At 37.9% G+C, this 25,921-nt stretch overlaps 1 protein-coding gene, 1 long non-coding RNA gene and 1 other non-coding gene across 4 annotated transcripts; 1 reads left to right on the top strand and 2 right to left on the bottom strand.

The window, feature by feature from the left end:
- Positions 1-19: 19 nt before the first annotated feature.
- Positions 20-22,907, bottom strand: LOC111346895 (uncharacterized). Its single transcript, XM_088738687.1, has 23 exons — positions 22,174-22,907; positions 20,933-21,004; positions 19,918-19,989; positions 18,796-18,867; positions 18,470-18,541; positions 18,037-18,108; positions 17,228-17,299; positions 16,018-16,089; positions 14,754-14,825; positions 14,507-14,578; positions 13,867-13,938; positions 13,251-13,322; positions 11,856-11,927; positions 10,303-11,308; positions 9,674-9,764; positions 8,814-8,888; positions 8,418-8,465; positions 7,855-7,893; positions 7,622-7,678; positions 7,251-7,313; positions 5,231-5,484; positions 3,904-4,171; positions 20-1,042 (listed from the first exon to the last, which is right to left on the bottom strand). Exons 1-23 carry the CDS (start codon positions 22,218-22,220, stop codon positions 675-677), a joined length of 3,180 nt encoding a protein of 1,059 aa, XP_088594813.1. The 5' UTR covers positions 22,221-22,907; the 3' UTR covers positions 20-674.
- On the top strand, positions 4,157-10,306 carry LOC148741294 (uncharacterized). Of its 2 annotated transcripts, none has more exons than XR_015993317.1 (3): positions 4,157-4,293; positions 5,407-5,515; positions 9,331-10,306. It is a non-coding gene; the product is annotated as an uncharacterized LOC148741294 (long non-coding RNA). The 2 variants fall into 2 exon arrangements; XR_015993316.1 differs by lacking the exon at positions 9,331-10,306 and adding an exon at positions 7,762-9,247.
- On the bottom strand, positions 12,243-12,315 carry Trnat-ggu (transfer RNA threonine (anticodon GGU)). Its single transcript has one exon. It is a non-coding gene; the product is annotated as a tRNA-Thr (tRNA).
- Positions 22,908-25,921: the final 3,014 nt, after the last annotated feature.

The raw sequence follows: 25,921 nt of genomic DNA, 5'->3' as shown, positions 1-25,921 counted from the left end.
TAATTTCCAGAAGGCAAAGTAACTTAAACTCTCTCGACGGTTTTATTGATAATCAGTTGGTTTAACAGCATTGCTTACTGTAATCATAATTACATTCTCATTGTTCATACCTCTTTAAGCCTCTCCTTTGTTTGTTCGTTACAAACATTTTAACCTTGTTTCGGGAATGTATGTTTATTTCCCTAGAGACAGGCTTCTAACCAGTACTACAAAAACGGTTCCAAAAAAACGGTTCTACAACCTTATGCAGCAGTTTTCCATTGTAAGCGAAAGCAATACTTGAAATTTTACTTAACGGGAGAGAAGATTAAAATAGGCCGATATAATAAAACGGGGAAAAATGCAAGAAAGAAGGACCTAAATCGAACTCTACCAAATTGTTGTGTATACATGTTGAAATGCTAAAAACTATCGTAACTTCTACGTGAAATATGAGATAAATACGTGTTTTAGGTCTCTTTTTGTTTTCAGCGAGTAATCTTTAATCAAATTTACCAAACTAGAAACACCCTAGTCTTAGCAATCTCAATTATTAACGGAACTTTTTTGTTGTTTTGATGTCTTTTTTTTGCTATCTGCTCAGTTATACTTGTTCGAAACTACAAAATCTGAATGCTATATAGGACATAGTCATTTTAGTTAAGTCACTGTCTGCGTCATATCAAGCAGTTTCCCTACTCTGGTTTAGCGGGGAACTTCTTCCTCTCGTCATCCTCACTGTTAGTGTCTTGGTATTCTTTAGGTTCCTCGATGGTTTCTTGGGAGGGAGTAGATGGTTCATCTGAGGCAATCTTACGTTCCTCTTCTTCGTCTTCTTTTTTTTCTTCTCCTCCTTTCCTGTCTTCCTGTTCAACAGCTTCTTCGCTGCTTCCCTTCAAAAGAGTTGATGGTTGGTCCGTGGTAGTGTGATCATCTCCGTCACCACTCTTGGTTTCGAAATCAACAGCTTCTTTTTCTTCTGCAGCCTCACAGGAAGTTGATGGTTGTTCTGAGGAAGCTGCCTGTTGTCCTTCTCTGTCCTGCTCGGAGTCTTGTTTTTGTTCTGATTTAAACCAGAAGGAAAAAAAAACGATATTTGTCAATCGGTAAACTGGTTGATAAGTTAATTGGTTACTCAATAAGTCAGTCAGCCGGTCAGTCAGTCAATCAGTAACAAAGTCTGTCAGTCAGCCATTTGGTCTGTCAGTCCGTCACTCAGTCTGTCAGTCCATCAGTCTGTCCGCCTACCTGTCAGACAGTCAGTCATCCTTTCAGGCAATCGGTCAAATCAGACAGTCAGTCAGTCTTATTAAAGACGGACTGACCATATTTCAAAGTTAGGTATGGGTCGCGCTTGGGCAAAGTTTTCAACTTTGCCGGAAAAAAAAACACAGAAAATTTGAAACCGCAACCGGAAAGCAAACTATTGGTTTCAACTATCAGGGTCGCACTTGGTGAAAAAAATGTCAGAGATGACACTTTGATAAACCAGACACACGTTTATCGACGTGCAATGGGGAGATAGCAGTGAGCTGAAAAAGGAAAACAAACGTTAAAAAAATGCGTCCCGTTGAAGCATTGTTAATAACGATCACGGTGATGCTTATTCTTCTAATTCAGTTAAATCACGAGCACTTTTTTGTCTTTCGTATGATCTATGAAAGATGGGTTAACGCATGTTTAACTGTTTTGACTGCCGCTATGATAAGAGCGAGAAATCGACCTCAGCGAAGATTACTTCGAGCGCCATATGTCTGGTCAGTTCAGCGACCAGTCGAGTCGTTTGCTGTGTACTGACAAGCGATGACAGTTACCGCTGTGATAGCTATTGTTTAGCCCGAATTTTCCGAAATCTACCTGCCCCACCCAAGCACTACTTGATGTTTTGGCCGGTTTTCAAAGTTTTTGCGAACTGGAAAAGTTAGGGTCGCATTAAGCAATGTGCCCCGATGACAGATTTTTACACCAAAGTGACCACATTCACACCAAACTTTGCCAAGTTCGACTCATGCCTTAGATAAGTCTCAATGGGAAATAAATCACTGAATACTTCGTTTGGCTGAATATCGATTTATTTTCGAGAAAATCGATAATAACAGAATTCCGCCAAAATGCCGCTGTAGAAGCTCAAAATTTCAGACGAATCTTGGAGCGTCGCGCCACGAATTGAAAACACTTCGACCAATGAGTACCAAATCTTGAAAAACAACATCAAAACATAGGTTGGCAGCAATTTGAGCAATTCTTGATAGTTTATTTACGCAATCTAATAGAATTTATCCGACCATCTTCTAGCGAGATAAAAAATAGTTCAAAAGTAACCCGTTATTTAACTATGTGCTAAACAAAATAATCGACTGAAAATCTGGCTTTTGGAGGGTAAATTGTAGTTCTATTCGATCTCCGAAGGATTTTTTGGGGATACGATTCAGTGCGATTTAATCAAATTTTTAAGTTCGATAAAAATAATGCGCTGATTTGACGCGCCGTCAGTTGGTAGAAAATGTACACATTCACACGCAAACACGATTGTTTCGAATTTTAAATCGAAACTATACAGCTTTTTCAGCAGAATATCTACTTACCCTCCATGCTGATGAATCACAGTAGAGGATTGCAGTCCTGAAAATGTTGCATCGATGGCTCTGACATTAGCGATATAATAACTTGGAAGGATAGTCAACACTTCCTGATAATGATTGTTTAAAAGAACTACACTTTGTCTTCCAAAAGCCACATTTTCATTCGATTATTCTGTTTATCGGTTAAATGACGGGTTACTTTTGACAAATTTTTAATATAGTTAGAAGAAGGTCGGGTAAAGTATGCAAACAATCAAGAACCTAAATTTGAATGTTGTTTTTCAAGATTTGGTACTTTTTATCGGTCCAAGTGTTTTCAATTCGTGGCGCGACGCTCCAAGATTCGTCTGAAATTTTGAACTTCTAAAGCGGCATTTTGGCGGAATTCAGTTATTATCGATTTTCTCGAAAATAAATCGATATTCAGCCAAACGAAGTATGCAGTGGTTTGTTTCACAGTAAGGCCCACCTAGCTTGAAAAAGTGAGCCGAATCCATTTTTTGGCTGTTGCCACATTTCGAAACTGTTCGAAACAAGTTGGCCCCATTTCCTCTTAAAGGATTAAGACACAATTCCACACTCTGGCCATAATAGCAATTTACAATACAAGCCCGGAAAAATTAATCTCAGGAGTAGCGAGAGCGTTTTAAAATAAAAGGGCCACAAGCAAAAAAGATAAACAGAAGCCAGCAAGCTTATCAACTAGAATCTTTGGCTCTTACCAAGGTCTTTACAACACTAGCAGAACTGATAAGTATGTAATCGTGGCTGACCGCTATTTAATACAACGACGAGTGCAAACTTAAAAGGATTGAAGAAAAAATGACTTATTAGATTCATCCCAAACAGCAATAGGTATAAACCTACATAAATAAGGAATAAATCTCCTTTTATGAGGTCGATTTGTTCAAAGCCTACAGAAAAAACGGCGTACGTTTTGGTTTGTTTTGACACGCGCGGAAGTAAATATGGCTGTCAGCCGCACTCGCCCCGAATTGAAATTGGTGAAATTACAAACAAACATTTTCAAAAGACAGTATCTTTCTAAATTCACTATATAAATTACAAAGCTTGTGCACACGCGGAAAAAAGTCAATACTAGGAGCATGTAATGGCATTTTCTTTGTTACCTGTTATTACTGTCCTTGAACTTTATTGAGCAAACTTAGCGAAGCGCTTCCAGTGTTGCTATGTGACGTCATATTGGCAGTGATCATTTGACGGCGGCTTATACCAAAGAACGATAGAGCCACCCCTTCCCACTTAGATGATGTAGATAATTACACAAAATATCATTATAAACTCACACTTCATTTACTGGGTGTAATGTAAAGAATTGTACCTTGCGTGGAGTGAAGGCTGACGTAGTGTACTTCATGGATATGTCCCAACACAAGTGTCCTGCTTTTGTCAACAGGACATTGTGGCCGTAAGATAACATCGTGAGTAGCGTTAAGACTGCTGACCACACGGATGCAAGTTTTGTAGCGGTTTGCTGCGGCACATAGAAAAACATGGTCACCCCAAGCGCCATCTTGCTCCATGTACGTTAAGTAATCAGCCCATGATTGATGTCCATGGACGAAGTGAAACAGATCTGTTCCATTCGGCTGTGAGAAGAGTAAAACAGAGAACGAAACTTAAAAGTGTAAAGTTAATGGTACACTGGACCAGGTTGAGTACGTTGGAAGGAGTCATCGTATGAGAAAATAACAAAGCGATACTAAACAACGTAAGAACGGTTAATAACCAATCAGAGTAATGAACATAAGCATCTACACTGGATGTCGCAGTCTCAACTCCTAAATTTGCCCTTCTGAAACATCGAATATCTAGTGTCCACCTTATCCAGAGTCAAGGTTATCCGATCCGAATTGTCCCGTCTAGTGTAAATACAAGTGCGAAGTACTTTTAAAAAATCCTTGGTTGGCCGCCATCTACACAAGACAGAGTCCTTTAATTTTCACAAGGAGGTCCTGAATTCATTCGTGACCCGCGGACATGGTCTATACTAAAACACTTGAACAGCGCAGCGTGTTTTTACGAGCAACCATAAATATTAAAACAACCGACACTGAGGTAGCTAATTATTTACGTTTATTATATAGATATTGATGAAATACCAGGATTTCTCCTTTTACTAAAAAATCATATCTTCCCCGCGCGCAGTGAAGATACTATTTTTATCTTTCATGTGTGAGGATATTGGTGTGGTCATGGTTACCAACATAATTACCCAATTGCTGTTTCGAAAATGAATAAAAAAAGTTGTCTTTTATATAGAAATTTCATCAGTATCTATATAGAACACTACATGGCCGCTTGGGGATACGAATTTTATCTTCTCGTGCTTAAAGTATCTCTCACGAGTGAGCTGCGCTCACTCGTGAGAGATACTTTCAGCACGAGAAGATAAAATTCGTATCCTCAAGCGGCCATGTAATATCCTCTATTTATACCAGAAGACGGTGAATGGTACTTGCTAATCACTTACCAATGAGCGCGCGATGTGGTTTATACTAAACGCTGATTTCAGGGTATTTATGATCCTTATTAACCCCTACAGGAAGAGTAGTGATGTGTTGGCCAGTTGGCCCGCGTGTGAATCTAACCTTTATGGTGCTCCTAAAGTAACAGTGGTTAACACAGAGTGTAAGACAACAACTTACTAGTTTTGGGTATTTTCTGAGGTACTGGACCAATATTTGTCTCAATTCGTCATGCTTAATTTTGATTCTCATAGCAATTTCCAGTTGATCTGACAAAGCATAGAACATGCAATTTCCGGATCCTTCATTGTCAACAATTCTGAAGCCCTTGTCTGAAGCAATTTTCTTCAACTCAGTTTTTAGGTCTGTCTTGTCGTTGACTTTGCTTGCATCGTGTTGCATCTGCTGAAGCCGAGCGATTAACTCAACGGAACCTAAGTAAACAAATGGATGAAGGAACAGAGGGTAAGTACCACCAAGCCCGTGATTTAAGGAGGACCAAAATAGAAGAATACTACATTATAAATACTTCTTCTCTAGGTTTCTACGAGGTCTTAATAATAAGTTTCTTTGATATATGGAATGAGGAACTTTATAGAAAAGGAAGTAAAAAGGAATCCTTAACAGCAAACTGAGCCTTCCATTTAAGAAAGAAACAAAAAATTTTTACATCCAAATTTGAAGTACCTCAGCTTGGTTTTCACGTAAATTGGGGTCAAAATGGCAACTATTACTTAAAATAACTAGATAACCCTCCGCAATTCATCCAGATCAGAAATTCAGAGAAACGAAATTTTGTTGTACACGACTAGTGTTTGAACACAGCTCAGGTGTCCATTTCTACACGTCTCAGTGACTTGTTCTAAACATCATTGAGAGGCAGTCTCTCTAAATGCGGTAAGATGCTTTTCGGCAACATTCCGCTTACATTTGGTTCGCGGTTCGGTTGAAGACTTATATCTCAACAAAGATCTCTTGAAGTAATTACAGCCTCCTTTTGCAACGAAGTGGGTATAGAAAAACCCCGAGATAACTTTGTAAACAATCGTTATCAGTCGGTCTTGACTATTCTTCCGAGTTACATCGCTACTGTGAGAGCGATGCAACAACTTCAGGACTGCAATCCTCTACTGTGATACAGCAACATGGAGGATGAGTGGATATTATGTTGAAAAAGCTGCACTTTGGATGTGCAATGCGAAACAATCGTGTGGATGTATACATTTTCAGTAACTGACGGCACCGTCAAATCAGCGCATTTTATCCAACTTTAAAATTTAATGAAATCGCACTGAATCATTTCCCCAAAAAATCCTTCGGAGATCGAATAGAACTACACATCGCCTTCCAAATGCCAGATTTTCAGTCGATATTTTGTTTAGCGCATGGTTAAATAACGAGTTACTTTTGACCTATTTTTAATCAAGTTAGATGAAGGTCGGATAAATTCAATTAGATTGTGTTTACAAAAGAATCAACAATTATTCAAATGGCTGTCAACATATGTTTTGACGTTGATTTTCAAGATTTGGTCCTTTTTATCGGTCCAAGTGTTTTCAGTTCGTGGCACGACGTTCCGAGATTCGTCTGAAAAACTTTGAGCTTCTAAAGCGGCATTTTGGTGGAACTCAGTCATTATCGATTTTCTCGAAAATAAATTGATATTCAGCCAAACGAAGTATGCAGTGATATTTTTCACTGTAAGACCCAACTAACTTGAGAATATGAGCTGGATCGATTTTTTGGCTGTTGCCACGATATTTCGAAAATATAGGATTTTTGGCCACATTTGCTCTTAATGAGCCGTTTTTCAGTCAGTTGTTTTTAACCAATGGATTGACAATTTAATCAAATACTTAGGCAACAAAAGGCTTGTGAGAAACTGAATTGACATTAATTCATGTCGCCTATGGAATCGATGCGCGAAAAATAATAACAAAACGATTTAAAATTATTTGGCCGCATTCAACATTGCATCCTCAAAAAGCTTCCAGAGAAGACAAAACAAAATAACTTGAACTAAAGGTATAGAAAAGCCGCAAAGAAGTAGTTAGATAAAAAAACAAAACAAAATTAAAAACATATTTAACTACACTAAAAAGCCACATAGGTGGCATTGGTATAAAAGAGAGAAAAATTAAGAGATAGTGATTACTTATGAACCGACTTAAGAAATTATATGATGCAGAGAAGACTTTACCTTGTCCATCAGCTTGGGACGCAACATTTTTGTCATTTACCCGCGATCCTTTGTGCGGATGAACTGAAATGGAAATGAAATACAGATAAAGATAAAGTTCTTCATTAGCTATCAATGCCTTGGCTCTGAATGAAGATATTGTTACATTAAAATTGCATATCCATGACAGAGAAGAACAAAGTTATTTTCCAAGCAATTCTTTCTATGTTGAAATGATGACCCTTCAGATCCCTTTCTCGATTGAAGACTACCAATACTTTTGTGGTACTCTAAGTTTTGTCTCCTTGACTCCTTATAGGTTCTTAATTCAGTTACTATTTTTTTAAAACAAAAGTTGAGGCTATGCTATAAAATTTGAGAAAACGACTCACCTTCCATTAAAACCGTTTGCATTTTTCCACCGTTGTCCTCCTCTTGGTCTTTCTCTGCTTTAAGAGAAAATGGATCAAATTTTCAAAAAACAAAACAAAACAAAACAAAGTTTAAATGTTTTCTTTCTTCGCCCATCCAGGATATCTATGCAACTTGAAAGCAGTTATATTCATGAGAGTGAAATGTGTCACACCGAGCAGACTAACAACAATATAATTGTTTCAATGAGCACCTTCTCCGCCATTCAACAATTGTGCTTCCTCTTCTTGAGCTGCAAATGTTTAACACAACAAATCAGATGAGTGGCTTTTATTTCAGGGTGACTGTAGTTGCATTGTTTATTTTGTAAATGTTCCAACACATTTAAGTTAGGCTAAAGTAAGGTGTCATCTTTTTCCTATTCTAGTTGCCCACGAGGCGACGAAGTTTATCCAGATTTCTTTTGCATAAAGTGACCGGCCACGCTGATTCATACAGGCCACTGCTCCTTTCTCACTCCCTACAACAGTTCGTCAAGTTTCGTCGATTCAACAAGCCGAACCAAAATGTGAATTACGAAAAAACAAACTTTTGAACTGACTAACAGACAAAAATGTTATTGAAAACTCTACGTTTAAACATCAAACAAGGGCAGACAATTTTATACTTGCAATCCGTGAAAAGATCAGTTAAGAGCACATAAATTTTCCAATTCAAAGGAATTTAAAGATCAAAGAAGGACATTTATATATTTTTAATTTTCAAGGACTTAATCGCAAATCTAAAGACAGTTTTAGGTATGGTTTGTAGTAATACCTGCTTCAGCCTGCGGCACTTGTTCTTCCTCGTTGACTTGGCCTGCAACTAACATAATATAGATTATTTATTTTTCTTTTTTATTGCCTTTGAAACTCATCAATGGGGAGTTCTTCCAAATTCTTCCAATATCGTTAAAGACAAAATTTTTAGTTTAAAGGAATTCAAGGATAAAAGAATGGATGAATAAATAGGATAAATAAAGAAAATAAGTATATAATCAAATCTAAGGTTTTAATCCGGAGTTTTTTAAATAAAATAAATCAGCTCCGATACACCTCGGTCTAAATCAACTCATGAAAATTTTGCAAATCAGGTCATGTGCTAGATGGAAATAGGGCAAAGGAGAAAATTCAAGGAGTTAGAAATCTTCTTTTCTGGCGATTTAAAAGTTACCTTGCTCTGGATCTTTTTTTACAAGTTGTACCATTTCCACCATTTCCAGCCTTTCATTGTCTCCTTGTTCCTGGTCTAAACCAATCAACAAACACACATTTATAATAGATATGCCTATCTATTCATATAAACTAGATATAAATGTACATGCTCGTCATAATCTAAGATGTTATGAATACTCTAAAAGTTACCTTAGATAGGTTCTTATAATTTCTAGTGAGCTTCTTCATTGATGCAATAGAATGTTAATTTTTTTTATTCCATCAAATGCCCTGAAGTATATCATTTTTAGGTACAATGACATGAGCTTTCATGTCCAATCACAATAATAACATACCTCCCCAAAATTGTTCTATGAAACCATCCCTTCACCACCTCCGACCACAAAATGTCAGCAGGACACTACTGAATTAAAAACCTCTCCACTGGAGATGCCTTTTATGACATCATTTTCTTACTACTCCTCAAAATGGACTTATTTGCCCTGGTTTTGAAATTCAATTTCTCTTTTTTAAAGTTGAAGTCAACATCAAAACTGACTCGCACAGCTGCTAGACCTTTTCTCAGTTTTTACGGCAAGAAGTGATTAGGATTCTACTCCTTCCAGTTGGAATGCCTCTCAATCATAGGCTACCCCCACCCCACCCTAGCTTCTTATCAGATGTCACTCACACTCCTCTGGTACCTGTATGTATACTGCTGGTTTGAGAGAAGCACAACACAATTATAACTCAACAAAATGATCAAAAATCCAAGGCAAAAACTATCAGGTCAAGAATTTTCACAGATCCTTACCCTTGGCCAGCTTTTATATTTATGTAATAACGTTAAGGGTGATCAAGGAAAACGTTAAAGCTCACCTTTTTGACTTTGTTGCTTTTTACAGAAAGAGAAAAACCTGCGCACACGGTTTGCAAAAAATTGCAGTTTAGGTCGTAATATGCCCTGTACCTGTTTGGGAATTGAAAAGCGAGTATTTCACTAAAACTGCATAAATTAAGGGAAAATATAATGTAGTGTTTAATAAACAGCAATGAAACTTATCATACGGCTTAGATACTTGGAAGGCCGATTGCTAGAATCAGTCAGTTAAATTGTATAGCCATTTATCCAGTTGTAATATTTTCCAAATGCCTTCTTAAGGGCATTGAGAAATTGTCCAAGTGGCTTTCAGAAATTTCGCGCTCAAATGTTTATAATGATATTTTTCAAGGGGCGTGTAGTTTTTGTGTGAAAACGATTCCCTTTGAAACTCCATGTGACAGCCGTGTGCACTTTACAATCAAAATATTTGATAAGCAAGCTATTATTTTTTTATTTATGAAAAATCCATTCATTGGACTTTTTGAATTCCACAATATGGTTTTCAGTAGAAAGCCAACAATGTTATCCTTTACTATCCACTTTTAAGTATTCTGCAAGGAAACGTTGTAATGTGCGGTGAAGGAATACGTCGATTGCATTGTACTAATACATGTCCCTGTCATACCTGAGGGGTTGATAAGGTGTAGATGATCGGATTCAAGGCTGAGTTAATTGGCAGCACAAAGACAGCGATCCAGGCAGGAATATTCCCCTGGGGACTGTAATCTTTATCAACCAAAGATTTGATGCCGATGACAATTATCGGCATCCAACAAGCACAATCTGTGAGGATGATGAAGAAGACTCTTTTGGCCAATGCTCTCTCCCTTCTGGCATTTGCATTCTTCTTTCTTGCCTGCACCTCCCGTCTGGTTCCTTCCCTTGCGAGCTGACGGCTGGAGTTATAACTTTTAAGGAAGATTGCGACATAAGCTACCGTCATGAACAGAAAGAGGAGGAAGTTTAACACGACAAAGATAGCAATGGAGAACTCCCAACCAGCTGGAAACCTTTTAGACAGTTGCAGAGGAAGGCACACCACGGATCTTCCGTAGTAGGCAGGGCGCTTTAGGGTGTCATAAAAGTAGCCAATACCACTGAGGGGAAGGAATGCGATGACAAAACCAAAGACCCAAATGATTGCGCACAGAATGTGAGCTTTCCTGGGAGTCAGCCCTCTGCTACGGTAGGGGAAAACGATATTCTTCAGCCTATCGGCAGAGATGAGCGCCAGTAACATTACAGACACCTCACTGGACAGCACTGAGATTGCACCTGTGACCTGACACGATAAACCGGATCGCCACTGAAAGTCATGCAGATAGTAACTTCCCGACCATAACAGGTCTTTGGTACCCAAGGTGACCAGGTAAAGGCCCATCAAGCCATCCCCAACCGCTAAGTGCATTAACATGATAAGCTGGACTACGTTTCTCTCTTTAAAGATCAGGCGCCACACAATCACGAACACGGCACCAAGCAGAGAAAGGATTCCGATTGCCCAGATACTTTTACGTGGGGCTGAGTCGCGGAACATGCTCTCGCAACTGGCGAAGCTGTCGTCGTATAAAGCGGTGCATTGGGCGTCTTCTTTCGTCAGATGACAGCACATAAGATTGGTGTCCACTATCCTGTAATCCACAGAGTAGAAGGAAAATTCAGCAGGGAAAGAAACGCAAAAGATGTGTTGTCACTCACACTGGTAGTTCATAATCAAAATATTTTCAAAATTGTCGCTAATTTTGAAGCTAAGTGAGGTGGGCTGTAGTTATAAGGGGTCCCAAAAAAGGAAAACTAAACCACATACATGCAAGAGATTGTAAGTTCAACACAACCTCTTTATAACTAAAAATTGTCAGGAGGCTAAATCGACCTTAAATCGGCTGAATATTTTGCAAAATGCACACTGTCAGGTTTTGATTACGAAATCCTGCAATTTCCCACTAAACTTACTGATTGCCAAATAGCGAGCCCGCCTGAATTCGTGATTCTGAATGACAAGCGCAATACAGTAATCTTGTGATCAGATCGTGTATCGTGAATAAAAAACTCTAGTAAATTTTAGCCCGTTTTTAAAGTTTTATTAAAAGTTTTTATCGAGTCAACAGTCAGTATTGGAGGAAAATTGAAATATCAATATAATATTGAACAGTTCACTGAGCACCGAAAAAAACTTACACTTTCGTGATTTTCTTCATTCCATCGAAAAACCCGTTAGGAAGCTCAGACATTTGGTTTTTTTGCATGTACCTAAAAAAAAAGAAGACTACTATTAATAAATAGCTCTGGATAAAAAATGAAAACTGTGCCATGCAGTCAAAACGCGCCTCATGTTCTCCATTTACTCTGACGAAAGGCTAACAGTCGAAACGTCAGCTTCTAAAACTCTTTACGGTTGGTCAATTTGCCTTATAAACTTAGTTGATAAAGCTCCAATTACCGTGCCTCGATGTTGCTTGGAAAAATCTGGAGTCTTTTCTCCCTAACAAACCAGCTATGTTAGCATGAGAGCGATCTTCGCAATTATGAACATTACAGTAGTGAAAAATAGGCCTGAAAAAATTCAGGCCTGTGCGGGATTCGAACCCATGACCTCTGCGATACCGGTGCAGTGCTCTACCAACTGAGCTAACAAGCCAACTGGAAGCAGGTCATTATCCCTTGAAGTGACGAGTCATGATCAACGTTTATGAATGTATGAAAATCATACCAGTTGGCTTGTTAGCGAAGTCCGCTCTCATACTAATTTCTTTAACCACAGTTCACATATATGATTTTCATATATTCACAAACGTTAAACCAGCTATGTCTTGATTTTTTTTATTGTATTTTTGTACCAATGACTTATCAACTGCTAGGAGGATAATATTCCCTGAAATTCAATCGGCTCAGTCGTTTACTATTTAACTCCCAAGAACGAATTAATAATTCTGCCTGCCATTCAGATCTTGTGATATTATTTTGGAGAATTTTTGTAGTGGATCAACCGATAATCCCCTTAGCTTATTGATTTATTTTTTATTCTCTTAACTTTTCTATTTGATATTTTATTGAATCAGATACTGTTAGGAGAAATTCTGTTTCGGTCACTTATGGGAACTAGAGGGTGAAAAGAGTCTTTTCAAGATTTTCTTGTTGGGGAAACAACGACAACAACAACAACAACTAAAAACAGATTCATAAAGGAGCAAATAAGAGGAAAAAAGAAAAGGAAAAGCAACAAACAAACAAACACATTCACTGGGGTAAATCATAATAACTCTGCCTTATTCAATAACGCTTCCAAATTAAGGGAATTGTCGCTTCAAAAATTGAATTGGGCATTTAAGTTTAGTGCGGTTTCTTTGTGTTTTTGCCGCAAAAAAAACAACAACAACAACAACAAAAAAAAAATACAGAAAGAACACCATGTTCCTATTTTATGGTTTGCGAGAAAAAATGTATTTTTCTACAGGTTTTCACGATGTAAACCAATTGCTATTTTCAGTCAGCCCAGTAGGATCCAGTAGGCTTTATTTTTAAGACTTGATGTAGTGGTCAAATGATAAATTTCATCAGTGGCTATGTACTCACAAAATCACCAAATTTGGAAGGTCATTAAAGTTTTCGTTGGTGACAGCGGGAATCCTATTATCGGAAAGAGTACTGCGGAGAAAAAAAAAACAGATCTGCGTCAGGAAGTAAGAAAATAATCATAACTTTATAATATGGGGTTAGGGCAGTTGCAATTGCAATTAAAGTCTTGCATGGTGTGTTGGGGCTCATTTGTTAGGATGTGAAACAGTAGAGTGTGGTTTGGGGTGTATGATGGGGATGTTAAGATGTGGTGTGGTGCGGTATGTTATGGTACGGTATAGACTATACTGCAGCGAGTTTTGTTGTAGTTTATATAGAAGATGGTAGGTGTGTCTTTTGTTTGGGGATTCAGAAATGGAAGGTTTTGAGCATTGTTGTAAGTTTCGGCCGTGGTGGAGAATGGTATGGTATGCTGTGATTTGATGGGGAAAAGTGTGGACACGAACTGAAATGGGTAATGTGGTCCTTAGTAACGAACATTTGGTGTGGTCTAGTGTCATAGGATGATATGGCATAGTGTGGCATGTTGTGATATGGAGTGTCTCTTGATATTAAAACAAAACAAAAAAAATACAAAAAATACACAGGTGATTGTTGCAAATTCCGTACTTACAGAACCTGAAGCTTTCTCACGTTACTGAAAATCCCTTTAGGCAAAGACTCGAGATTATTTTCGGCGAGATACCTTAAGGTAAATGATGTGTTAGAAATTTCCCAAAAATTGTTTATGAGACTGCTGGCCTATGCTTTTCTAAGCAAACAAAGAAATGTTTATTTGTTAGAGGCATGTTCTTTGCACTGCGGGTAGGAGATGTAAACACATATATTAACAGGGAAACTGAATGGTAGCTACAGAATGATATTTACAGAACAAAAACTGTTGTGAAACCCGCGGATCACATCTATTATTTAAAAAGATCTTTATATACCAAGCTGTCGAGGCAAACAAGATATCGTGGATTTAGAGTCAGCTGATAGTAGTAGAACGGACAACTCCCCGTCATATCGATTAGTTTTTCGTCTGCCTTATCCCTCAGGCTGTTTTTAAAGCTAGCCTAAATCATCGCTATTGTTAGTGCAAATAAAAGTAATTTAGATTTGCCACGCTCTCGGTATATGTCTTCATATTCGTATTCCTATAATCAAGAACTATTAGATTAAGTTGAACTGGATGACGAGAACAATGCTTACCCAGATTACAGTATGTTATTCATAAAATGAGTGATATATTTTAACCCAATTGCACAACTTACAGCCCCGTCAAGTTGTCCAGAGTATGGAGCAAATTCCTGGGGAGGCTCTTGAGCTTGTTTTTGTCCAGTTTTCTGCGGTATAAAATGATTCAATAAAAAATCAACAAAGAAAGCTTTGGATTACTGTAAAGAACAAAGTAAAAACCCTTCAAAACTACATTCTGGGACGTTATATCGTCAAGTAATGTATGAAGCTCGGCGAAAAACACTTTACAAAAGACATTTGATGTAGCGGTTGATGACTTACACATTCAATAGCTTGGTGAGGTTGACGAAAATGTTTCCGGGTAGTTCGTCGAGTTGATTACCTGATAAATCCCTTGAGAAAACAAGGATGGTGGAAAAGAAATTATCAAATTGACCGTAAGTCTTGTTTCGCTATCAAACGGTTTCAGGGGGAACTAGGGTTAACTTTTTGCTTATTAATTACACTAGTGTTACTGCAGTCCCTTGCTTCTTCCAAAACAAGTGTGTTTATCTAAATTTGCTGTAAATATTTTCTTAATTGAAAACAAAGACCTCCTTAACAACGAGGTAGTCACCAACGGTATTTATATTAGAAAGGTTCAACAGACTGTACTTGAACTAACTAAGTGAAAGGAGCTAACGAAATAGATAAACAAAGCATAGGCAGCGGAGAAGTGAAGGGAAGGGGGCAAGTTTTGGTGTCGAAAACATCGCTAGAGCAACATGAATTAAAGCATAATCTTCAATCTCGGGATCTTTTCAAAAATCCTTCTATCAGCATCGCGCTTGGAGAAATAAAATGAAATGAAACTTTTGTTGAACAGCTCCGCTTGTGTTCGAGAAGCTTACTTGAACCTAACCAGCGTGTGTAGGTAATTAATTAATAGACATGATTTACTTTGTATACCCAGGTGAAAGATTTAAGACTGAGCCTCAAAATAAAAGTACGTCACAAATCGCTCACGGACACATACGAAACTGTAAAGATTGCAAACAACACAAAGGACATTTGGAGTGCGAGCGTGGCTGGGTGAAAGATAAGCTCCCCACGTTTCAAAACACTCCGCCGCCTCTGAAAGAAATAACTAAACTGAAAGGTTAATTTATAATGTTGGTATCAACATCTTGTGCATTAAAAGCCCTTTCGAATTTGTTTTATTTTTTATAGCAGTTTTCTCCATTAATTTTTTTTTTTTTGTAATTCTAAATCTTGAAGTCCTCGAGGGTCTTTATATACATTTCTCATAACTTAAGTATTATCTAAAAACATCAGCAAATCTTTGTTCTTCTTGCATGTACTTTATTTACATTTTAATATTTTGAACATCTGCTTTAATTATCTTTTTTTTTCCAATCTTGGAGACCCCGCAATGACAGCACTAGCCCTATAGCTTATTAAGAAAAAAGTGGTTGGAAAAGTGAGTGAAGTCAAATTCATTATTCAAGTTTTTTGTACTACTGGATCTTATATTTTATAAAAAAAAAAATGATGTTTTCATCATTCTCCAAAATTAAGAAATGCAAAGATGCAATTAATCACTTACAGCTTTTTAAGCTTCGTTAGACCTTCAAAACTTCCTTGCGGCAGATTTTTTATTTCGTTATTTGACAAATCCCTGAAAGCAGTTGTATATTTTATCAATCGCAACAGAAACAAATCCTACTTAGCCCAGGAAATAGACATAAAGTATTTTTTAACTGGGCTGTTTTTCGTTGCAACCGGGTCTAGAGAGGTGGGGTGGGGTGGGGGAGGAGGTTCAGAGGCTTACGCTCCATCCGTCTCACTGCATTTGACCTGTTGATCCAATCATATATCCAAGTATAGGTACATGATTTCGATCGCAATTTGACGTTAATAAGAACGAGTAAACTTTTCATAGACAACAAAATTGTACAATCCCGTAGGGCGAGTGAAATTTGAGGTGTAAGAAATATTTACAGGTGCTTAATTACACCAAATTGCACGAGAAATCATGTTTTTACTGGTTAATGATTTACATGAAAAAGAGCATCAAACAAAATGCACTCGCGTTACAATTTTGTACTCGTGTTACATGAACAATACATTAGTTTTCAGTTTTCAGCCAATCAGACGCGCGTAATTTTTTCATGTGTATTATTAGTGTATGCTAACATCTGGCTACAGATTGATTTTCTTTGACGCTTATATCATATATATTTCTTTCAAATTCTTAGGAAATAAAATCTAACAGCTAAGCCTTTTTCTTAGGTCGAGTAGAAATGCTACAATATTTCCAGAGTACATATTTGTTAATGGTGTTATTTAAGAATAACAGTTTAATTCTGACGTCCACCACCTCCCGTCAGCCGCGATTGAAGTTCCTTTTACAGTTATTCTTAGCCTAATTGTAGCCGTACCCTCCCCTCTCACCCGTGGAAAAACAGAAGGGAGGGAAAGTCTACGAAAACCTGAGACAAATCGTTTTCCGTGACGTTAATTTTTTTGCAAGAAAACATATAATGATTTTTTATTGGTTAATCGTATCGTCCGATACTTTCCTTCACGCTATCGAAGATAGTAAACAGGTGGCTTTCATGGCTGATCTTACGGGCAATAACGATCGACGACTAGAGTAAGAGGAAAGTTTCCGTTTGTCCTCAGGGTAGAGGGAGAGGGTTTCAGCTACAAGCGGGCTCATTTATTCTAAGTTTAGCTAATTGTAACTTTTCAGGCGGTAACGAAATGTAGATCAAACGGCTTCTAAAGAATTAATCTTCGACGCATTCACTTACAGGTCATCCAAATTGATTAAATCTGAGAACAGATCTGGGGTCAGCAACTTCACTTTGTTGTTGCGCAACCACCTATAAGAGTGGCAAGAGAATCAATGGATATCCAGACAGGACGTGAAAAAATGGACGGAGAGATAGACGGACAGACAATATAGGAGTAAGAAAAACAAACTAGATAATAGTCATGAATGGACCAACAGACAAAGGATTACATCAAAAAGACTCCAAGAAAATTAATTGGTTATAAGAAAAACAGGAACAGTCTAATAAAGACAGAAAAACAAGCTAGATAGGCAAGAAAGACGCAGAACGACAAACTGACAGATGAGTGAACGAGCTGATTTGCAATCTTGAACATCATTTGGGATGATCACTGAGAAGTTTAAAAGTCTGATCAAATGCCAGCCTCTGCGAGCTGGCTTACCTTTAAACCGCAATCGCCCGATTAGCCTGTCCGAAAAATCGTTAACGTCTTTCTTCAGGGCCGCGGTGTTCGAAAGGGGGTCAACGTTTATGCAGGATTAAAATTAACCTTGTCTTTAATTTTTCTGTAAAAGAGCGTGTATAAGACCTAAGGTTTTGTTGGGTCTTCTCCCAATATGACTCGCAACTAGCGAGTCCAAAAAATATAAAAAAGATAAATCCCTTCGCAGAGCTATAAAAACTAAATAAAAAATTTGCACTAATCTCGGGTTAGTTTTTCTGTTTTTTAAACAACCCGGCTCAGGATTTGCTGTTACAAGTTTAAATCCCATGTCAGAATACTCCTTTAATCAGTAAGTTATATGGATCTAAAGGATCTCACTCACAGCCCTGTTAAATTCCTCATGCCTCGAAACAGGTTATTAGCTAATTCGTCGAGATTGTTGTCGTTCAACTCTCTAAAATAAACGAAAACAAAAATGATACAATAAATGTTTTGAACCCTGGAGTAGCATTTGATCATGTATTCTGATCGTCGGGGCCGGTTGTGGTGACTGACTCTTTGAAAACCTAAATGGAAGTCATTATCAGAGTCTAGTGAAGAGATGTTGTAAGTAGAGTTTTCCTTAGGTCCGTTTCGTGAAAACTGGTTGATCAGTGTTGCCATGGTGTTATTATCACCGACTGACCCACCAGAAAGGAAAAGATGAAGAATACTGATTTGAAATTATTTTCTGAATCAAACATCTTCCACCTTCGGTTTTGTATTTCTATCACAAAGGTCCTTTAACTTTACAGACTGAGTCGTTTTCTACTTACAACCACTCTAGGTTTTTGTTTTCTTTGAAAATATTCGGTGGTAGGTGACTGAGCTGGTTAACGGACAAGGACCTGCAAAACATTGAAAAAATCCTTTATACCTAAAATAGCTAAGCTATAGGGCGCACAATAAAGAACTGAAGAATTGGTTCGGATATACCAGTTCTCTAACCTTTAGAATACATTTGAGGGGAAAGAACGTGATATCATATTCTTGGTGAGCACAGATCACACAGTTCTCTCCGATGTAGGATTCCAAGTTTGCATAACAACGTTATTATTAATGAAACCTTTTCAACTTAGGATTGTGAGCCAAAGTTACTTACAGTATCGTCAGGGAGGTGAGGTCACCAAATATCGTCGAGGAAAGGTTTTGCAGTTTGTTGTCGAATAGCAACCTGCAGTTAATTTAAATTGATTAACTTATATACAGATAAAAAGCTACGTTCGTCCTCACTGTCATCGCCGTTATCTTTCCTTACTTTGTAGAACGTCTTCCAAATATGCATTCCAAGATTAAAAAGAAAAACGCTTAGGAGGTGACTGCTGACAGGAAATGCTGAAGAGAAAACTTGCATGGTAGTTTCTTGTTTAGTTATCCTTATATCATTGACAGAGGAAGATGGCAAAGAATGCGATAAAAACTTAGGCGATAATAACTTAGACTTGTATGATGCGTGTAAGAATATCTTCAACGCTACAAAGCTAACGAAATATGCTTTGTGGTCTCATGTTCGGTAGTCCATGATGGATCTATTTTTTCTTCATTTTTTTGGTAGACTTGTTTGTTGGCCTTATGGCCGGTTATTCATCGACAATATTGTCCACAGTGGTGCCGTCTACGCTACAATTACACGTGGAGTGTATGCGTTTATGGTTCTAGCTTGTTATATCCTCATTGTTTCTTCAGTTGCTGAGATAAACCTCTTCATAATGCAGCGCTAGTTGTTCGTATCCATACGCAGGCCTTTTAAGTGTTCTTTATCACACCTTTAGACGTCATAACGAGCATACGGTGTTATGTGCGTATGTGCGGTGTATTAAATTTGAAGGATGAATTTTGCACATTCAGGAATTGTACGATACAGTCCCCCTTTCTTTTTCCAGAGTAAAACTACTAGAAGGAAGTCAGTCATGATAGTATCTCTTAAACATTTACATTCCTTCAACCGATATTCTGAAAGAGGCAATAGATATCAAGTTAGAGATCCACCTTAAAAGCGGTCTCTAATAAAAACTTGAACGCACGAAACTGCCGGAAACCGCAGCGGCATATGATATCGAGACCGTTGACCCCATTATCACGGAAGCTAGCAAGAGGAAAAACTTCCTAACACACGCAAGTAAAGCCATGGTTTTCTCTTACTTGAATTTTCAGTTTAGGTTGCCAGTTTCCAAAAGGATCAATTCGTTAGTTGATAAAACAACTTGAATTACTTTATACTTACAAATACTTTAAATCTTTCAAGTTATTGAATATTCCCTGTGGTAACATCTTCAATTCATTTCCAAACACTGATCTGCAAAGATGATAAAAGCTGCAAGTTTTAGCCTAGCAAAGTTTTGGTTATTATTCTACTAATCCTTTCTGCCTTACTCTACTGAAATAAATCACGAAATTTTTCGCGGTTTTATTAATTAGACAACTTTTTCCTGGTTTGTAAAAAAGAAGATTTAGTCTAAATTTTCCAGTTTGTCATCTGGTACTTGTTAATCTTTACCATCCTGGTTTATTCTGACCACTTTAGTGTTTCTCTGCATTCATAAGGTACTGTATCATCTAAAGGTTTCCTTCTTCTACAAACAACGCCTTTTAGCACTAAGACTACCGTAGAAATGAAATAGAGGAATTTTTCATCATCTGTCAGTATTCTGAAGAAAAGTGACAGGGGGAGTGACGATAAGTGGCCGCGCATTGCCATTAGCTTTTCAACAAAAGTGTTATACCACTGCCTAAAATATAATAACGTAGCTATTCGTGTCCTCTCTATAGTTGTTCTTTACAGCACTGTACGTGGTTATTCATAAAGTGTTTACTAATTTCTTCATCAGTGTTAATTTTAAAATAATTATGGTAACTACGGGAAAAAGACACAAAAGAAACAGCGTAAACGCTATATGAGAAGTATCTGTCTATGTTTTTACTAGCCTGGTGAATTAAAGTATTTCATACAGATATTTTCCAAACCTCCTCAAGATAATTGTACCTCAGACAAAGAACAAAAGAGCATGTAGCTGTAAAAAGAGTCTTAACCGCAGTAACTCTTACGTGAACCAAACTGTCCTTAACAACTTCGAAATCACATCAGTAAGTATTTACACCAGATGAAATCTCTTAAGGAGCCTTTACATCGTATATCATTATTGCAAATAAGTCATTCTATTTTGGAATAAAAGTGAGCATCAACAAAACTTTATCAAAATGATTTCTATCATTTTATCATTCTAACCACAACCACTCACAAAAGTTCCAAGGACTTTAAGTTCTTGAATATTCCTGGATGAAGGCTGCTAAGTTTGTTCTCGTAGATATACCTGTCATTTAATAGTAAAATTGCTAAGAATGCATAGAGCGCTCCTTGTCATTTGCTATGAAGCAGCGACAAAAAACCTGGCTCTCTTTGTGTGGTCTGAGTTTGAAAACTCAGCGCCCTAGTAGCATGCATAACAAATGCAGCTTATCAGCACCACATGCGGAACTTAGAAGTAAAGTAAAGTCATGGCCTTTTTTTATCTCTTATGAGAACCACCATGCCACTAAGGAATTTTTACAGTTGTTGTATTCTAGAAAGTTCTTTCTCTTAATTACGTGTCCCACCCGAATGACTTGACACAAGGCTTCAGCTATTGACGATATCTTTCCTAACAATCCTCATAATCACTCAATTTCTGTTCTTTTTCTCAACGGTATCTCCGATCACCCAAATGGCTTCCATTTTTGCCTTAGTAGCATGACAAATGTAGCTTCGGAACTTCCAGACGTATCTGCTGATCATTGTGCCAACTGTGTGAAGTAAAAGGTAATTTATACAGACATTTTTCAAACAACCAGGAAAACCCCTCGGTACCGCTAAAAACTCCCTGCAGATATTGCTGACTTGTTAGAGATTTCTGTTAATTCTTTTTTTCAAACATTTATTTTTGTTAAAACCCACTTTTTTATTGCGATTAAGTCGTCCAATCAGTGAGCATTATTCATATCTTTTCTTCAATTCCAATTACATCAGAGACGACCTCTTAATCAGATTCCAGGCTTAAGATAATGGAGATATATTGTTCGAATCGGAGAAGATGAGTAACAGGAGAGAGAACATCGCTTCAGTAAAGTTGTGTAATTATTGATTGTCATCATATGATACTCGGGGACTACCAATGTTTTGGCTTGTTTGTATTCTCCGACATAACAAATCTGTTCAAACAGTACGTCTGTGAATCGAAGCAAAAAATTGATCGCAGCAGTTAGGGAAAGTTTTCGGTAATTCAGTGTTCATTGCCCTTACGTCACACGAGCCCGCAATGTATCCTTATCATAACATAATCTGCAAAGCTGGATGATGGTTGACTAAGCATCGTACTACTATCATGTTCATGATTTTCAAGTTAAAGTAGAAATTTGCTATCATGATTACTGTAAATACATAATCTTTGAATACTAGCAAACACGCATATAACGTTCATCAACCAATTAGCTGATATATACTTACAGTTTAGTTAAGCTGATAAGGTTTTCAAATGTTTCCTCTGGCAACATCTGGAGCTCGTTATCATTGACACTTCTAAATTTGGTTCAAAAGCAAAACCGTCAGGTGTCCAGTTTAATGCAATTCATATTCTCTTTTTCACTGGATACAAAAGATTATATTTTAGTTGTGATCGACTCTGAGGGTTGCATCTGTCGATTTATTACCTGCATGCAAAGATACGACTGATCTTGCTTGTACTCATTTTTCCATTACTTATTTCTGGGATCATTCTGTTGTTCATCGTTCGATTTAAATACTAAATTATAATTGGTCAATTTCCAAACGGAATACAGAAAAATCATGACAATTTTTTAAGAAGACAGTTACCGAACTTGAAATTTCGTTGGTTTTAAAAAAAAATTTAAGAAAGTCTTGCGGACGATTTTTGCGTGTGCAAGTTTTAGAGAGTTGAGAGTTTTGAGTTTTTTTCTTGAATCCCAATTTTTTCGAAGTTGTTCCGTATTATTGTTTTACCGTTTTCATCGTCCTATTTTTTCACTCAATTAAACGTGCCATTCTTAACAATGGGAGAAAGGCATGAGCTGTTGTTTGTTTGAGGTTTCTTTTGCGAGTTGAGTTTTTGAGTTGAGCGCTATGGCTTCCGAATCCGAGGATGGCCATGTTACCGAATTTACCGCGAAAAAACGACAAAACTGGACCGAGTGGAGTCGACAAACGGAAGCAAAAGGACGTTCTATTAATACAGATTGAAAGAAGGAAACGTACAGCAAAGAAAAAGGTGACAAAACTCAGACATTAGTTAAAAGACTATGGGTAAAGAATTCCCAAAAAACGGACACAGAGAGTGTGATTAAGCAGCTGTGAGCAGCCCTAGAAAACGCACAAGAAACTTTTAGAGGAACTGTCGGCGTTCTATGTCGAATTCGAAGAGGAAGCTGGGAAGTAACGAAGAGTCCGAAACCATCGAAAAAGACGTAGAAAGAAGGATTGAAGCGGGACAAAATGCGATCAAAGTCCGTTAAGCAAGAACACATCAGACGTTGCTCGTAGCGAGTCGCTACGAGCAATAGGCCAGAGAAGATCAGCTGAACGAAAGTCACGGCAACCATGACGATCGAAACCGATATTTAAGCTTTTAAGAGTTCCGACGTTCAATGGTGACAAAAGAAAGTTTGAAGATTTCTGAGCCCTGTTTACAATTGTCGTAGACGAGTCAAGAGAGCTAGTACATTCGAAAAAGGCAAGGCTACTACAATGCCTTACAAGGAACGCTTTGGAAACCATCTGTGATCTTGGAGTAACCACCCCCGAATACGAGGAGAAAAAAAGAAATATTAAAAACGAAGTATCGGGGTACGCACCGGTTTCTACGAGCCTACTTGGATCAACTAGAACAGGCGCCGTTTATAAAAAGCAACGATATCCACATAAATAGATAAAATATGACCTGCCATAACCAAACATTTATTACGAAGTCCGTTCAGTGGCTTCGATTTCTCATCCCTCCACGATCCACTTTCTGAGTTTAGTGGTTCGTAGCCACTTTGATTTTTTTCTCTCTTACATCCATCTGAAATCACTCGTGATCCATGCAATCTGAATGGCTCTCACCGTTTCGATTTATTCACAAATCGCACGCTCTTCTGTAAGTTTTAAAACATTTTGTTAGCAAGTCCTGCGGACAATTAAGGAGTTGGTAGTGTTGACCTTTTTCTAGAATCGCATTTTTTTCGAGGTTGTTGGTGTTTTTTACCGCGTTATTGTGTTACCGTTTTCATCGTTTTATTTTTCACTCAATTAAGCGTGCCACTCTTAACGATGGGAGAAAGGTAAGAGCTGTTGTTTGTTCGAGGTTTCGTTTGCGAGTTGAGTTTCTGAGTTGAGCGCTATGGCCTCCGAATCCGAGGATAGCGATGTTACCGAATTTACCGAGAAAAACGACGAAACTGGACCGAGCGAAGTCCACAAAAAGAAGCGATAGGACGTTCGGTTAATACAGATTGAAAGAAGGAAACGTACTGCAAAAAAAAAAAGGTGACAAAATTCAGACATGAATTAGAAAGACTGTGCGTAAGGGATTCCGAAATAACGACATAGCAATTGTGATTGAACACCGGTACCTGTGGGCAACCCTAGAAAACGCACAAGAAATTTTACAGGTACTGTCTGCGTTCTTTGTCGATGTCGAAGAAGAAGCTGAGAAAAACAAAGAGTCTGAAATGATAGAAAAAGACGTGCAAAGAACAATTGAAGTGGGACAAGATGCGATCAAAGTCCCACTTCAAAGTCAGGTCAGAGAAGATCAGCTGAACGAAAGTCACGGAAGCCACGACGACCGAAACCGATATTTGAAGCTGTTAAGAGTTTAAACGTTCAATTGGTGAACTTTTATGCTAGCCGAGGTGAGGTCATCCACCGCTTTAATCTGAGCCTGATACATTTCTGCGGCGCGGCAAATATCAAGCGTCTTGTCGAGATCGAGTTCGGGTTCCCGAAAAAGCTTCTCCCTGACTTTGTTGTCGCCAAAGATAATCCTGTCTGTAAGAATATCATCCGGCGTAATAGTATCAAAACCACACTTAACAGTCATATGGCGAAGGGTAGTTACGCACCGATCAAAGGATTCGCCGGGCTCTTGTTGTCGTAAATTAAAATGATACCGCTTAAAAAGAATATTCTTCCTTGGGTTGCAGTAATTTTCGAATCGCTCGATGACAGTTTTGATGTCTTTCTTTTCATCGACGGTGAGATTCCAAGTTTTAAAGACTTTCCTCACTTCAGGACCAATAGCCGCGAGAAAGGTGGCCACTTGAAGCTCGCCTGCTTCTTTGTTGGCTTTAGCCGCGACGCTGTAGTGTGGCCACATTTCTTTCCACTCGTTCCATTTCTCTGCGACGTTGAGTCATTTATATCGAGAGAATGAGTCGCAGACAACGATTGAAGATAAGCCATTGGTGGTCAAACCACCCGACACCATATAACGACGAGATTATGTTTAAAAAAAAAACGCCAGTTCATTCTTTAACTTGCTGGCCGATTACAAGTTGAAAAAACCGTTAAACTAGGACTTGCGAATGCATATATACGTAAGCCCCAATCATATGCACATGTATAATAATTAATGCTACCAATGATCTAACACTAACTGCATGCTTCTAACACTATATAATAAATACTACTACTGATCTGACATTAACTGCGTACTTCTAAAATCACATCGTCACAGATTTCTATAATTTACAGAACAAAAAAAAAAAACAAAAAAAAAAAAACAAAACACAACTAATCAATTTCCAAGGGCTTTAAGTTCTTGAATATTCCCGGATGAAGGCTACTTAGTTTGTTTTTGTAGATGTACCTGTAATTTGATGGCAAAACGCAAACAGCGCTCATTACCATATGTTATGAAGCTGCGTAAAAGAAAGCCGGCTTCCTATTTCTGGTGTCATGAACCTTGTGCAGTCTGAGTTTAAACTTAAAGTCGTAGTAGCATAACAAATGCAGCCTATGAGCGGCACGTTCGGAACTTAGGAAAGAATCCCCAGAACCGCAAAGCACTCCCCGCAGATATTGTTGACTTGTCAAGAATTTCAATTCGCTTTTATTTTTGTTAACAACCATTTTTTTTATGCCACTTAGTTGCACGATCACTGGGCGTTATTCATATCTTTTCTGCATTTTCAATTACATCAGAGACGACCTCTTTATCAGATTTCCGGCTAAAGATGATGCCATTGTGTTATTCAAA

Source organism: Stylophora pistillata, chromosome 1 (assembly GCF_964205215.1).
Source record: "Stylophora pistillata chromosome 1, jaStyPist1.2, whole genome shotgun sequence".
NCBI lineage: Eukaryota > Metazoa > Cnidaria > Anthozoa > Scleractinia > Pocilloporidae > Stylophora > Stylophora pistillata.
The sequence above is the reverse complement of the archived record's forward strand: the minus strand, read 5'-3'. Positions and strand labels throughout refer to the sequence as shown.

What these genes read in the sequence shown, in the direction of transcription:
- LOC111346895 (XM_088738687.1), bottom strand. Translation starts at nt 22,220, where the DNA reads ATGTTGCCAGAGGAAACATTTGAAAACCTTATCAGCTTAACTAAACT. An exon ending in ATGAGGAATTTAACAGGGCT is followed by an intron (nt 17,300 to 18,036) that starts GTGAGTGAGATC and finishes CCACTCTTATAG; the next exon opens with GTGGTTGCGCAACAACAAAG. An exon ending in GTCCCAAGCTGATGGACAAG is followed by an intron (nt 5,485 to 7,250) that starts GTAAAGTCTTCT and finishes TTGTTTACTTAG; the next exon opens with GTTCCGTTGAGTTAATCGCT.